This window comes from Chrysochloris asiatica, unplaced genomic scaffold, assembly GCF_000296735.1.
Source record: "Chrysochloris asiatica unplaced genomic scaffold, ChrAsi1.0 scaffold00532, whole genome shotgun sequence".
Taxonomy (NCBI): domain Eukaryota; kingdom Metazoa; phylum Chordata; class Mammalia; order Afrosoricida; family Chrysochloridae; genus Chrysochloris; species Chrysochloris asiatica.
In genome coordinates, this window is record NW_006409050.1 from 537,213 (window position 1) to 552,507 (window position 15,295).

Consider the following 15,295-nt stretch of genomic DNA (forward strand, 5'->3'; position numbering starts at 1 on the left):
GGAGGGGATGAGTATTTGGAGAACTTTCTAAAGAGGGATGTTGTTGTTGTTAAGTGCCATCAAGTCCGTTCGGACCCTTAGCGACCCTGTATTGTATTTCCGAGGAGCAGCTGGTGAGCTTGAACCACCGACCTTGCAATTCAAACAGCTTTGCAGTGTGTCCCATTAACCCACAGCATCACACCAGGACTCCAAAAGAGGGATAGATACCCTCATAGAATTGTAAAGAATGGGAGAGGGAGTATAGGTTGGTGGTGGTGTGCCGTGGAGTTGTTTCTAACTCATAGCAACCCTGCATAAGGTTTCCAAGGCTGTAAATCTTTACGAGAGCAGAAAGCCTCGTCTCCATGGAACAAATGGTGGTCTCAAACTGCTGACCTTGAGAATGGCAGCCTAACTGGTAACCACTACACTACCAGAGCTCCTTGCGGAAACATGTTGTTGTTGTTAAGTGCCAATTCTGGCCCATAGCGACCCTGTATAGGGTTTCCAAGGAGCCGCTTGTGAGCGTAGAAGGGCCTAAAAGTTGGGGAACATCACATACGGATATTACTAAAAAGTTCAATATACTCAACAATGTGATATCCCACGTAGAGAGTGGTAAGGTGTCAGACTGGAAGAATTACATAGAGCCAAATCATTAAGAGCCCCATCCGCCATGCCAACAAGTTTCAATTTGTAGATGAAGGCAGTACAGAGTCAGTGATTTGATACAACAGTGATTTGATCAAACTTTTAGGAGCACCTCTAGAAATAGAAATACAAAGGAGAGTAGGGTGATATGAAGTAAGAAAACCTGTTCCTAAAGTGTTTAAAAGCAAAAAAAATGAGCTTGAGGGCTAAAGTGTGGCTGACCTAAGCCGTGGTATTTTCAATAACCGCATATGCATGTGAAAGCTGGACAGTGAATAAGGAAGACCGTAGAAGAATTGATGCATTTGAGTTATGGTGTTGGAGGAGAATACTAAAATTGCCATGGCTTGCCAAAAGAACCAATAGATCTGTTTTGGAAGAAGTTTAGCCAGAGTGCTCCTTCGTCTCTCATACTTTAGACATATTGTCAGGAGGGACCAGTCACTGGAGAAGGGTATCATGTTTGGTAAGGTGGAGGGATCAGAGAAAAAGAGGAAGACTCCCAATAAGATTGATTGGCCGAGTGGCAGCATCAATGAACTCAAAGCATGTCAGCAGTAGTGAGGTTGGCCCAGGATCAGGCAGTGTTTCGTTCTTCTGTACATAAGGTCACTATGGGCTGGTACCGACTCGATGGCATCTAACAACAACCATATATCCACTGTGACAGTGGATATGAAAAAACAATGATTTCTAGACATAAAAGGAATGTGGAATCTATAGGATCTGGTTTGGAAATAGGGAAGGAGGAACTAGAGAGGCCTGGAAAAAGCAAGACTTTTGACTTAGTTTACTGGGTAGATGATGGTGTGACTCATTAAAATAGTACAGGAGAAGAAACAGATTTGGAGTGTCAAGAAATGAGAGCTGGTGGTATTCTGTGGAGGAGATAATAATCCACAGAACATATAGTAGGAGGTGTTTCCAGGCATACTTCATTTTATTGCACTTGACAGATAATGTGTGTGTTTCCTAATCAAAGGTTTGGCAACACTGCAAGTAGCAAGTCTGTCAGTGCCATTTTTCAACCACATGTGTACACTTTGTACACTTCATGTCTCTGTGTCACATTTTGGTGATTTTCATAGTATTTCAAACTTTTTGCAAAATGATTTTGCATGCTTAATAGACTATAGTGTAAACATACTTTTATGTACACTGGGAAACCAAAACATTTATATGGCTCACTGTTTTGCGATAATCTTTTTATTGCAGTGGAGTGGGTATTGCTGATACTTGCAAATGTTAGACAGGGTTCTAGATGTGGGAGTAAATCCAAGCAAAAAATAAATTCCTATGTTCATGGCTCTTACATTTTGGTGAAACAAGACAAGGTAATAAAATAAAACACTAGGTAAATTAAATAGTCTATAAGGAGTCCTGGTGTGGCGCTGTGGGCTAATGCATCAGACTGTAAAGTCGTTTGAACTGCAAGGTTGGTGGTTCAAGCCCACCAGCTGCTCCTTGGAAACCCTGTACAGGGTCGCCATGGGTCGGAATCGACCCAGCAGCACGTAACAGCAACAAAGTGCTTTTCCAAAATAACCAAATCCATTGTCACCAAGTCAGTTTTGACTCATGATGAATGCTATAGCATAGAGCAGCCTTCTAGAGGTTCCAGGGCTGTGTCTTGATGGAAACAGGCAGCCATGTTGTTTACCGTGGAGTGACTAGACTGGTGGGTTCGAACCATGCCAACCTTTAAGTTACCCGTCAAGCAGTAACCATTGTGCATGCTATCTGGACTCCTTGATAATAAGTGTTGTACCAAAACCCAAAAAACAACCAAAACACACTGTCATTGTCCATTCTGACCCATAGGTCAAGAGAATAGTGTTGTGAAGTAGGGAAGGGAGTAGTTTACTGGTTTCTTGATGTTTTAAGAAAATTTTTGAAGGGCAGAGTTTCAGAAAATTTGCCATAACCACCACATATTCTTCAACTAGATTCTACAATTAACATTTTACTGTATTTGTTTTAAATCCCTTCTTTCCATTTCTTCATCCATCAGTCCATCTTAATCTTTTGATGCATTCCAAAGTCAGTTGCAGAATCAGTACATTTCTCATCAAGTATTTACTAGGCATATCATTGATTAGAGCTCAATATTTGCTGGTTGTTTCTTTCCAGATGAAATTTGTATATAATAAAATTTGCACATAATAAGTAGAAGAGTGCACTTCAACAGTTCATAGAAAATTCCATTGTTTTTCAATTCCACTTTTCCACAAACTCTTTGAAAAAAATACCCCTTATATATTAACTTTGTTTTGACAAATTCATATACCTATGTAACCCAACACCCCTCCTTCCTATAAAAAAGAACATTACCATCATCCCAGAAAATTCCTTAATGTTGCTTTCCTACCAGTCCATACCCATCCCTTCCCTTACCCCAGAGGCAATTACTGTTTTGATTGTCCTACCACCACCACCGGATATTAGTTTGACCTGTTTTAGAACTTCACATAATTTGACTCAAAGACTATGAATTCTTTTGTATAAAGCTGTTTTCACTCAGAATAATGTTTTTGCAATTTGCCTCTGGTGTATCTATAAGTTTTGTGTTCCTTTAGTTACTCACAAGTATTCCACTGTATATCTATACCACAGTTTGTTAATCTGCCTTCCTACTGGTGGAAATTGGTACTATTTCCAGTGTAGAGCTATTATTAATCCAGCATATAAACATTCTTATTTAGGTATTTTTATAAGATATGTTCTCATTTCCCTTGGAGAAATACCTAGGAGTGAAATTACCAGGCCACATAGAATATATGTGTTTAGTTTTGTAAGAATCTGCCGGACCTCAAAACCACAAGTCTTAATAGGGAGTGGAGAAATTGGAGCCCATGTACAAAGTTGGTGGGAATGTGAAATGGGTCAGCTGCTGTGCAGAACCGTTTGGTACTTCCTCCAGTTGTGAAACATAGAATTATCCGAATGAACCAGTAATTCCACCACTACAAATACTCTAACAAATACATGTACATACATGCCCACCAGCAAATGGTTAAACAAATCATGTTGCATATATATATGGCATATACATACAATGGATTTATATTCAACCACAAAAGATACGTACTGAAAGAAGCCAAACAAAAAAGGTTACATACTGTATTCTGTTTATATGAAATATCCAGAATAAGTAAATCCATAGACAAAGAATGCAGATTGGTGGTTGCCAGCCTCTGGAGGGGAATGGCAAGTTATTGGTTACTGGGTTTTCTTTTGTAGTGATGTAAATGATTTGGAACTACGTAGAAGTAGTGATTGCACGGTACTGTGAATGTACTAAATGCCACTGAATTGTTCTCTTTGAAATGATTAATTATGACTTCTCAATGGATCAGCACTGGACTGTGAACTATACAAGGTCAGTAGTTCAAACCTACCAGCGGTTCCTCAGAAACCTTATACAGGGTCGCTATGAGTCAGAACTCACTCAGCGGCACTTAACTACAACAATGTAAAATAAGGGAAAAAAAGCTGTCAGATTAGCATTAACATTGTATGAGAGTTCTAGATATTCCACATCCTCACCAGTATTTGGTAATGTAAGCCTTTTAAATTTTAGCCATTTTGGTAAGTAAGTAAGAGCTGGTAAGGAAAGGTCTGTCTGGGAATGTGACTTTGCATCAAAGGTACAAGGGAAATAAAGGACCAACCTATTCCATAGAAAATTGATAAAACAACCAGAAGTATAGTATGACTAGAACATATTGAGTGGGAAAGCAGTAGTTTGTGATGCCATTGAGGTAACAAGAAAAGGGGAGTGTGAGTTGTGTTGGACCTTAAAATCAATAATATGAACTTTCACATTTATTCTGAATGAGATGGAATTAGAAGAATGGTGTGATGTGATTTTTTAGCAAGATTACTTGAAACATAGAAAACCCAGTTAGTTAGTTAAAGTACTGTTATAATGAAGTAGGTAAGGATTGGCTATTTGGATGCAGAAAAACTATGCAGTACTTGATCTGGAGCATTGTTCATTAATGATATTAAAGATTAGCTCTTAGAAGTGTCATTTGAAAGTAGGAGTGACACTCGACACAACCTTTTGCTCAAGTATCAATGGATTCTAGCTTTACATGCAATAATCAAGGGATGGGTGTAAACATTTTCAGTAGCTTTTTGCAGAATTGGTGATTTGTTGTTGTTATGTGCCATGGAATCGGTTCCAACTCATAGCGACCCTGTACAGGGTTTCCAGGGCTGTAAATCTACACGGGAGCAGAAAGCCTCATCTTTTCTCTTGTGACAACAACAACATGCTATCAGAGCTTCTTAGAATTGGTGGCAGTGGTGGTTATATGCTGTGGAGTTGGTTCCAACTCATAGCAACCCTGTGTCGGGTTTCTGAGGTTGTAAATCTTTATTGGATCAGAAAGCCTCATCTTTCTGCCGCAGAATAGCTGGTAGTTTAAAACTGCTGACCTTGAGGGTAGCAGCCTGACTCATAACCACTACGCTACCAGAGCAACTTTTTACAGAATTAGTCATCATTTATTTTTCCAGGAGGGATTTAACTGTTATTACTGCTTTAGAACAGTTGATAATTCAGCATCCAAAATGGTCTAAATGCAACCGTAAGTAATTGTGGTGGCTAAATGTTAAGATCATTATTTGCTTGAAAAATTAATAAATGAATATTATTTCATATTTGTTAAGGGATATGTTTGCTGCTGTTGTTAAGTTTTGTTGCCGCAGTTTTGACTCATGTTGTTGTTGTTATGTGCCATGGAGTCATAACAACCCTGTACAGTGTTTCCAAGGCTGTAAATCTTTACGGGAGCAGAAAGCCTCATCTTTCTCCCGTGGAACAGCTGGTAGTTTCGAACTGCTGACCTTGCGGCTCGCAGCCCGATTCGTAACCACTACACTACCATGACTCGTTGTTGTTAAGTGCCATCGAGTCGGTTCCGACCCATAGCGACCCTGAACAGGGTTTCCTAGGGTGTAAATCTTTACTGGAGTAGAAAGCCTCATCTTTCTCCCACGGAGCGGCTGGTAGTTTCGAACCGCTGACCTTAAGGTTCGCAGCCCGAACCATGACTCATAGCCACTCTGTATAGGGTTTCTAAGGAGCAGCTGGTGGGTGTAAACCATTGACCTTGGGGTTAGCAGTTCCATACTTACCCGATAAGGAAATTTGTTCAGTGCTGTTGAGTTCTGACTCATGGCAACCCTGTATAAGGTTTCCAAAGAGCAGCTAGTGGATTTGAACTGCTGACCTTTGTGGTTCACAGTCCAGTGCCGATCCTGTAGTGCCATACCAGAAGTCCAAATAAATATCATAGTTGTTGTTGTTAAGTACTATCGAGTTGGTTCCAGCTCATAGGTTTCTGACTAGTGGATAGGTTTGAACTGCTGATATTAGGGTTAGCTGTGTATGGCTTATTCTATATGCTTATTATAAAATACTGCTCTAAATGTTGAATAGGTTACAAAAATAATCTTATTTAGTCTTTATCCTTAAAACAATTTTTAGTCCCCAAATACTGCCAAAAGATAATACATCTCTTGAAGAAAAAGAATACAAAGGTAAATTAGACATGGTCTCTAATCCTATGGTGCTCACAATTTGGAGATCATAATATAAACAAATTATTACAGCATGGTGTCATAAGTATAGTATGTAGTACTAAAGGAACACAAATGAAGCAGTTCTATTTAGGAGAAGCAGATTTTTTTAACCTATTTTTTGGAAGAACAAGTAGATATTTAAACCTGTTGTGTTCATCAGTGGGCAAAAGTTTGTAATGCATTTGTTCAGATAGATTTTATACTACGGATATCTAATGATACTCTTACTTAATAAAAATGATGTTTTCTGACTTCTCAAATACTAGTTCTATGTCATAATAATAAAAACAGGAAGCAGGGTGTAACTTGTTGAATTTTAGGTGTCAGGTGTTGATGCTAAGCTTCGTATTTGGGCCTCTGCCTTAAAGCCTATGCACTAGGCAGATTGAAGTAACCAGAATGAGTGCTTTTGGAGCCCAGTGACATGAGAGCAAGGTTTCATGAAGACTGGAAATGTGCTTCTGAGATTTCTTATCCTCTTCTAGGTTCCCAGTTAACACATGCATGGGTTTATTCTACACAAAGCGTTACTTTTTTTTAACATTTCTCTGAAATCACAGGATAGCTGCACTCAAGGCCTTTGAGTAATACACTTGTCTTAGTCTCATTGTGTTGTTGTTAAGTACCATGGAGTCAGTTCTGACTCATAGTGACACCCTCTGCAGGGTGTCCGAGGCTGTAAATCTTTACAGGAGCAGAAAGCCTTGTGTTTCTCCCACAAAATGACTGGTAGTTTCAAAGTACTGACCTTGAGGTTAGCAGACCGATTTGTAACCACTACGCTACCAGAGCTCATTAGGGGTTTGTGTGTGTGTTTGTTTGTTTGTTTAAAAAAAAGGGAAAAGGTCCAATCAGAGCAGTGACTTCTAGTGTTGCCGTTCAATTTAAGGCAGAAAGAGGTCTGCTCAGAAGCTTGTTGCGATTGTTTTTTTAGGATTCCAATACTTGACAAGGTTAATCTCGGTAAGAGGGGGAGCTCTGTTGTTACTGTTAACCACAAAGTTGGTGGTTTGAGCCCACCAGATGCTACACTTTAGTAAATATTGGATCCTGTCATTACTGTTGTGTCATTGCGTTGGTTCTGACTCATAGTGACCCTATGCACAATATAAACAAAACAGTGCCCAATCCTATGCCATCCTCACAATTATTGTTACATTTGAGTCCACTGCTTACTGTTACTGTGCTCATCCATCTCTTTGGAACTCATCCTCTTTTTTACTGACCCTCTACTTTACCAAGCATGATGTCCTTTTCCAGAGACTAGTCTCTCATAATATGTCTGAGGTAAGAGAGATGAAGCTTCATAATCTTGGCTTCTAAGGAGCATTCTCACTGTACTTCTTCCAACACAGATTTATTTCTTCTTTTGGCAGTCCATAGTACTTGGAGTATTCTTCTCCAGGACTGTAACTCGAATATAACAGGTCTTCCTTATTCATTGTCCACCTTCCACATACGTATGAGTTTTTAAAGAATACCATGGCTCGAGTCAGGCGAACCTTATTTCTCAAACTGATTGTCTTTGCTCTTAAACACTTTAAAGGGAGGTCTTGTGCAGCAGATCTGCTTAATGCAATAAATTGTTTGATTTCTTGACTGCTGCTTTCATGAATGTTGATTGTGAATCCAAATAAAATTAAGTCTTTGACAACTTAAATCTTTTCTTCGTTTATCATGATGTTATTTATTGGTCCAGTTGTGAAAGTTTTTGTTTTCTTTACATTGAAGTTTAATCCATGCTGAAGGCTGTAGTTTTTGATTTACAGTCTCAAAGTCCATATACAGGATCAATATGAATCCGATCCAACTTGAACGCACTTAACAACAATAATCACAGGATGATCTGAGGAGCTTATTATGAGGAAGTTTTCTTAAAAAGGAAAACTGCTTGGTGAGGAGAAAAGGCCAGGAGAGTTGCTCAGAGGAATTTTTTCCCTTCACTACAATGCAACTGTTCATTCTTAAAGGGTAGAAGGTTGGTCTTGTGAGAATTTCATTAGGAAACCCCTTGAGACTTATTTTTGTTTCCCAAACTCAACATTTCAAAGGAACACAGTTTCTGTCCCTTGAGCATGCTATAACACCCATTTTGATGTGGTGGTGTAAATCCAAGAACACACAGAATTATTCAGAGAAGGGTTAGAGTGATAGAAACACTGCCTTCAGAAATGTATAAACCTACATGGGAGGATATGTCCAGAAACATAAAGGTTTCTATGATTTCGTAGCATTACCTTTTTTTTTTTTTTTTAAGCTTTTTATTGTGGATTGAAAGTTTACAGGGCACATCATCAGTTTCACATTCAACCATTCATATGACTTGTTTCATTACATTGATTATAATCCCCTCCATACATCATCAGTTAACAGTGTTTCTCTCTATCCTGTTTAGCTTATTTATGGAAGAATATGAGCATTCTTAACAGAGGCTACCTATGAGGGCTGGAACTTTTCATTTTATACTGTTAGAATAATTTTAAATTAAGTGCTCAGCTATTAACCAAAAGGTTAGAAGTTTGAAGCCACCAGCTGTTCCTCGCAAGAAAGATGTGACAGTTTGCTTTCATAAAGATTTACAGCCTTAAAAATACTACGAGTCAATTCTACTCTTATCTGTAGGGTCACTGTGGGTTGGAATCAATGTCAGTGGTGGTGTGCCCATGTAGTCAGTTCTGACTCATAGAGTTTCTGAAGCTGTATATCTTTATGTGACAGAAAGCCTCATCTTTCTCCAGCTGAATGGCAGGTAGTTTCAAACAGCTGACTTTAAGATTAGTAGCCCGGCTCGTAACCACTACACTGGTTTTGGTATTTCCATCAAAATTTGGTGTTGACTAGGCTGGATGAGAACAGGCACTTAAATTAATAAAATCTTAAGTGGTAACTAAGCCAAAGTTAATTTTGAGCACCTGTTAGATGCCAGGCATTATAGTGAACATAGTATGCACAGTTATCTTAAATCTGTAACCAACCCTGTAAAGTAGAAAACATTTAGATTAGAAGAGTGAAACATCTTGCCCCAGAAGTCAGCATCATTGTGTTGGAGTTGGATTCTAATTCACACAGCCTGAGTACTCAGTACTATTGTTCAGAAAAATTTCTGGAAAGTTTAAGACAGGCTGTTACTTGAGACAAGAGATCAGAGTTTGAATTTGTTTAAAGTGAAAATAAAGGTAATACTTAACCTTCTGTGAAAATATATTAACTGATTGTGTGAAAGTACTTTCTAACCTGTGAATTGGTTGTTATTATTTAGTGCTGTCTAGGAGCAACTGGTGAGATTGAACTAACAGCCTTGTGGTTCAAACTGACCTTGCAGTCCAGTGCATTAAAACACTTTTAATTCATAGTGTGAATGACTTTATGCTATATAAGTTCAAAATGTTTCAACCCTTTATCTTACAGTCTCATTATGGAATCTCTGTTTAATATTAATTTGTTAATTTTTGGTATATACCTTTTATTTAAATTGACTAAACATTAAGTATTTCTAACAAAAGCTTATATCTACTTAAAATGTTTTACCCCTAGCTGTGCTATGAGTATCATTTTGTATACATTTGTCTTAAGTCTCTGATCAAGGTATACTAAAATCCCCCCTCAACAAAAAGTAGCTTTGTATGTCTATGTACTCTTTTAATTATATGAAGTTACCTCTTTCCCCCTCTTTTTAGGAACATCATCTTCAGCGGGCTATTTCAGCACAGCAGGTATATGGCGAGAAGAGGGATAACATGGTTATACCAGTCCCAGAGGCAGAAAGTAATATTGCTTACTATGAATCTATCTATCCGGGGGAATTTAAGATGCCAAAGCAGCTCATTCACATACAGCGTAAGTCATTACTTTTTTTAATGATTGTATTTTCGATATTTTCCTGTTGTAACTCTTGACAGATTTTTATATTTTCAGGACTGTTCTAGTTTGAGAGTTGTGAAAACCTGTTTTCAACTTTTTAAATGGTGTTTTTGTGAGATTTTTGTTTTGCGAAAAAGGTCATATTTATCATCTTAGATGTTCAGTTTAATTCCAGTACAGAATCTTAATGCTGCATTAAACAAATAGTGTCAATACTATGCCTCAGGTGAAGAGATGGTGGTTTTGTGGGTTTTGTTGTTGTTTCTCTGTTCAGAAATAGTAATATAATAGTCTTAAAGAATTTTATAGAGTCTTACTGTAAGAAAATTGAAAAGTACAATATTGAAAAAGGAATAGACTTTGCTGACATTGTAATCAAATAATAAAATGGCAGCAAAATTATAACTTGTTTGGTGAGGTGGGACTTTTTTTTTTTTTTTTCACTAGAAATTTGAGGCATCTTTTTCAAGCACATTTGGAAAGGTGTATATATTGGAATATTAAATACATGATAGTATTGACTATCATTGACTTTTTTGAGGGAATGTGTTTTTATCAGGAATGGATGTTGGATTTTGTCAAATGCCTTTTGTGCATCAATCAAAATGATCCTGTGGTTGTTTTCCTTTGTTTTATTCAAATATAGGTTATGTTGATTGTTTTTCTAATGTGGAACCATCCTTTCATCTCTGGTATGAATCCTGTCTAGTCGTGATGTATTATTTTCTTGATATGTTGTTTAGTTTTATTGGGTAGGATTTTGTTGAGAATTTTTACATCATTGTTCATGAGGGATATTGGTCTATAATCTACCATTGAATTTTTTAGCCTATTAAAAATAGTTATAGATTCAGTGAAGGTTGTAAAAGATTATACAGAGATGCCCCATGTATATGCTTCTAGGACTCCTCAGTCTCTTGCACAACTGTTGTACAATATCAAAACTAAAAAATTGATATTGTTAAAAACCCACAGAGTTTTTTCAGATTTCACTAATTGTACCTGCACTTGTATTTGTGTGAGTATAGTATATAGTTCTAGGCAGTTTTATTACAAGGTAATTAACACCACCACAAACAAGATAATCAACTCTACCATCACAGGACTTTCTCTTCTTTATAGCCATACCCATCTCATCCCCCATCCATAGCACTGGTAACTACTAATCTGTTCTCTATATTATTTCTTGAATGTTATAAAGATGCAATTATGCAGTATGTATCCTTTGAGTGACTTTTTTCATTGATAAGAATCATCTAAATTGTTACACGTATCCATGTTTCACTCCTTGTTACTGCTGAACAATATTATTTAGGGTGGTGTGAGTTGAAATTGACTAGGCAGCAACTAACAATAACAGTATTCCATGATACAGATGCACCACACCACTTTAGGCATTCACCCATTGAAGGACTTCAGGGTAGTTTCCAGGTTTGGGCTGTTAGTAAAAGCAAAGCTGCTATGAACAAATGTGTACATTTTTTGTGTGATCCTAAGTTTTTATTTCTGTTGAATAAATGCCCATGAATGTAATTGCTGGGTCATATGGTAATTCCATTTTTTATTTTGACAGTCATTGTCAGACTACTTCCTAGAGTAGTTGTACCATTACATTCCCACCAACGTGTATGTATGATCTAGTTTCTGATAATTTAGCATTATCGCTACCATTCTTTTTAGCCATTTTGATATGCAGTTCTCTAATGGTTAAATGACGTATTTTCCCTATTTTTTTGTCATTTCTGTATCTTCCATAGTGAAATGTTTATACATATCTTTTGCTCATTTTGTAATTGAATGTTTGGTTTTAATGTTATTTTGAGGCATTTTTAATATGTATTCTAGAAACCAAGGCTTTGTGAAATAACTGATTTGTGACTATTTTCTCACTGTCTGTAATTTGTCTTTTCATCCTTTAAAATAATAGGATCGGTTATAAAGTAAAACACCTTATTTTGATGAGAGCCAATTTATTAGTTTTTTTTTTTAATTTATGGATTGTGCTTCTGATAAGAATGACTCCTAAGGACTCTGCCTAGTCCTATTTCTCAAAGGTTTTCTTCTGAATTCTTTTCTGAAAGTTTTACGGTTTTTTGCCTTTTAAATCTGTGATCAATTTAAGTTAATTACAAGGTGTGAAGTTGTAAGTCGAGGTTCAGTTTTTTGCCTTTGGATGTTCCAGAGAATTTCTGGGTGGGTTTGAATTGGGTGGTTAGTAGTTGAGCACTTAACAATTTTTGTCACCCAGGGACTCCATTGTTGTATTAGGTTTGCTAAGATTTTGTTGAAACTTTGTATCTTAGTTCATTAGAGTTGTATTTGTAGACATGTTTTTTGTGTGGTGTTATATATAGTTTTAGTGTGAGTATCACTGGGCTTAAATGAGTTGTGACTGGAAAAGATTGTGTAAAATTGGTGTTAATTCTTTTTGAACCTTGATCCTGGCTTTTAATGGGCTACCGTAAACTAGGGAGAAGATTCATTACACCTTTTCCTCACTTAGCGAACTATCCCATTATCCATCATTTTGTGTTTATGACAACAAATAAGTCTGCTGTTCAAGTCTCTTGCACATTAATGTTTGCAGTAGGGAGAGTGAGACAGCTCTAATGGTTAAAGTCATGTGTGAACTTGACTGGGCCATGACTTTCAGTGATTTGGCAGTTTTGTAATGATGTGATTTCATTTTTTAGTCGTGTAAGGAGCTCTGGTAGCGTAGTGGTTACGAATCGGGCTGCGAACCTTAAGGTCAGCGGTTCGAAACTACCAGCCACTCCGCGGGAGAAAGATGAGGCTTTCTACTCCCGTAAGGATTTACACCCTCGGAAACCCTGTACAGGGTCGCTATGGGTCGGACCCGACTCGATGGCACTTAACAACAACAACAACAACAATGATGTAGTAATCCTCCATGGCCTATCATCTGTTTTCAGTCACTAAAATTTTACTGGAATACAACCATGCCCATTTATGTATGTGAGATGTTTTTTTTTTTTTAAGGAATTACCCTTCCTGATACTAAGAATTAACATATGAGGGGGCTTCAAAGGGTCTATGGAATTTTCCTATTAATTATTTGAAGCCCCCTTATGTGTTTTTGTCAAGTGTCGTTGAGTCGGTTCCAACCCATAGCAACCCTGTATAGGGTTTCCAAGTCTATAAATTTTTACGGGAGCAGAAAGCCTCATCTTTGTCCCACAGAACCACTGGTTGTTTCAAACTGCTGACCTTGAGGTTAGTAGCCCAATTCGTAACTACTACGGTACCAGAGCTCCTTATATCTAGAGCTTCAGTAATCAAGACAGTAATACTGCCATGGAATCAACACAGAGATCAACAGACTAGAATAGAAAACTCAGAAACAGACCCACACAAATAGGACCAACTAATTTTTGACCAAGATGCAAAAGCAATTCAGTGGAAGTAGTGTAGCATTTTAATAAATGGTACAGAAGCAGATTTTCTCAAAACCACCATGTCTATAAGTGAAGAATGAGTGTGTAATGTCAATTTCTTCTAAAGTCAAATTGAATCTTGCTTGCTAGATGGTTTAGTTAATTGTTTATGAATGGGTATATTGCCATGAATTTTTATGTATAACATCTTGTTATGCCAGAAATTAAAGTGTGCTTCAAAAATGGATTGTGACCCATTGATAGGGTAAGAATTTGGAAATACATACTGATAATACATAGGTAAATTAATAGGAGTGGTCTCTTGCTAATATTAGAAATGTAAATGGTAAAATGCGGTTGTTGTTGTTGTTGTTATGTGCCGTGGAGTCGGTTCCTACTCATAGTGACCCCACGCATGGTTTCCGAGCCTGTATAAAAATCTTTACAGGGAGCAGAAAGCCTCATCTTTCTCCCACAGAACAGCTGGTAGTTTCCAACTGCTGACTGTGAGGTTCGCAGGCCAATTCGTAACCACTACGCTACCAGAGCTCCTTGATATAATGTGGAGAGGGTTCAAAAGTTGAAAAATCATCATTTTTGTAACCATCATGAATAACATTGGATCAGGCAAGATCATCAGTGCATGCTTTTGGTACAAAAGGGAATTTAGTTGCAAAGCAACCTATTTGAGTGCTATTGGCACTTGGTTAGGATTGGCTTTTCAGATCCACCAGCTGCTCTGTGGTAGAAAGATGAGGCTATCTACTCCTCTAAAGATATTTAGGGTTGCTGTGAGTTCGAGTTGACTCAATGGCAGTGAATCTTTTCATAAAGTCTCCCCACAAACTACTTTTTTAGGAGAAAAACACAGTAGGTATAGAGTAAATCTGGTATTGTCTCAACTGTTGATTAAAATGAGCATCACTTGTGAGGATCAGATGACCATCATACACCTCCAGATGAAATACCCTTACAAGCTTTCAACTTTTACCTATGAGTATTCAACAATGCATAATCTAACCACAAGGGAGGTAGAGAATCAGGAGGAACATGCTATTAATAACAGTACTAAAGAGACACGGAAAAAAGGAAGCATAGTCTTCAAAAATTTAAGTCTTAAACGACAAAGAATGGCTATGGAAATATTCCTCATTAAAGGAGGTTAGAGAGAATAACCTCATATGCATGCGAAAGCTGGACAGTGAAGAAGGAAGATCATAGAAGAATTGATGCTTTTGAGTTATGGTGTTGGAAGAGAATACTAAAAGTGCCATGGACTGCCAAAAGAGCCAAAGGATTTGTTTTGGAAGAAGTGCAGTCAGAGCACTCGTTAGAGGCCTAGGTGACCAAACTTAGTCCTCTCATACTTTGTACAAATTGTCAGGAGGGACCAGTCGCTGGAGAAATGTACCATGCTTGATAAGATGGTGGAAAAAGAGAAAGACCCCCCCCTAATGAGATGGACTGGCCAGGTGGCAGCATAGATGGACTCAAGGGTGGCAACAGTAGTAAGGTTGGCCCAGGATCGGACATTGTTTAGTTCTGCTGTGCATGGAGTCGCTATGAGTCGGTTCTGACTCGATGGCACCTGACAACAACAAGAGAGCATAACAACTAAAGTGGTACTTGATCCAAGACAAAATCCTGTACTGGAGGGTGGAAATGTAACAAAAGACGGTATTAGGTCAACTGACAGAATTGGCATATAGAGGAAAGATTAAACTATTGTGAGTATAAATTTATGAAGTTATGTGGTTACATAAAATAATCTCTTTATTGTTAGGTAATGTACTTTGATAATATTTAGCAGTAAA

The 15,295-nt window shown here is 37.7% G+C and overlaps 1 protein-coding gene across 4 annotated transcripts in view; it reads left to right on the plus strand.

The window, feature by feature from the left end:
* Window positions 1-15,295, plus strand: part of EPC1 (enhancer of polycomb homolog 1 (Drosophila)) — a 134,286-nt gene that overhangs the window by 88,031 nt on the left and 30,960 nt on the right. For 3 of the 4 annotated variants that reach the window (XM_006877589.1, XM_006877587.1, XM_006877588.1), the window contains exon 2: window positions 9,903-10,062. In XM_006877589.1, coding sequence (XP_006877651.1) covers window positions 9,903-10,062 — 160 coding nt within the window. The remainder of the gene's footprint in view (window positions 1-9,902; window positions 10,063-15,295) is intronic. The other variant, XM_006877590.1, reaches the window with a different exon arrangement.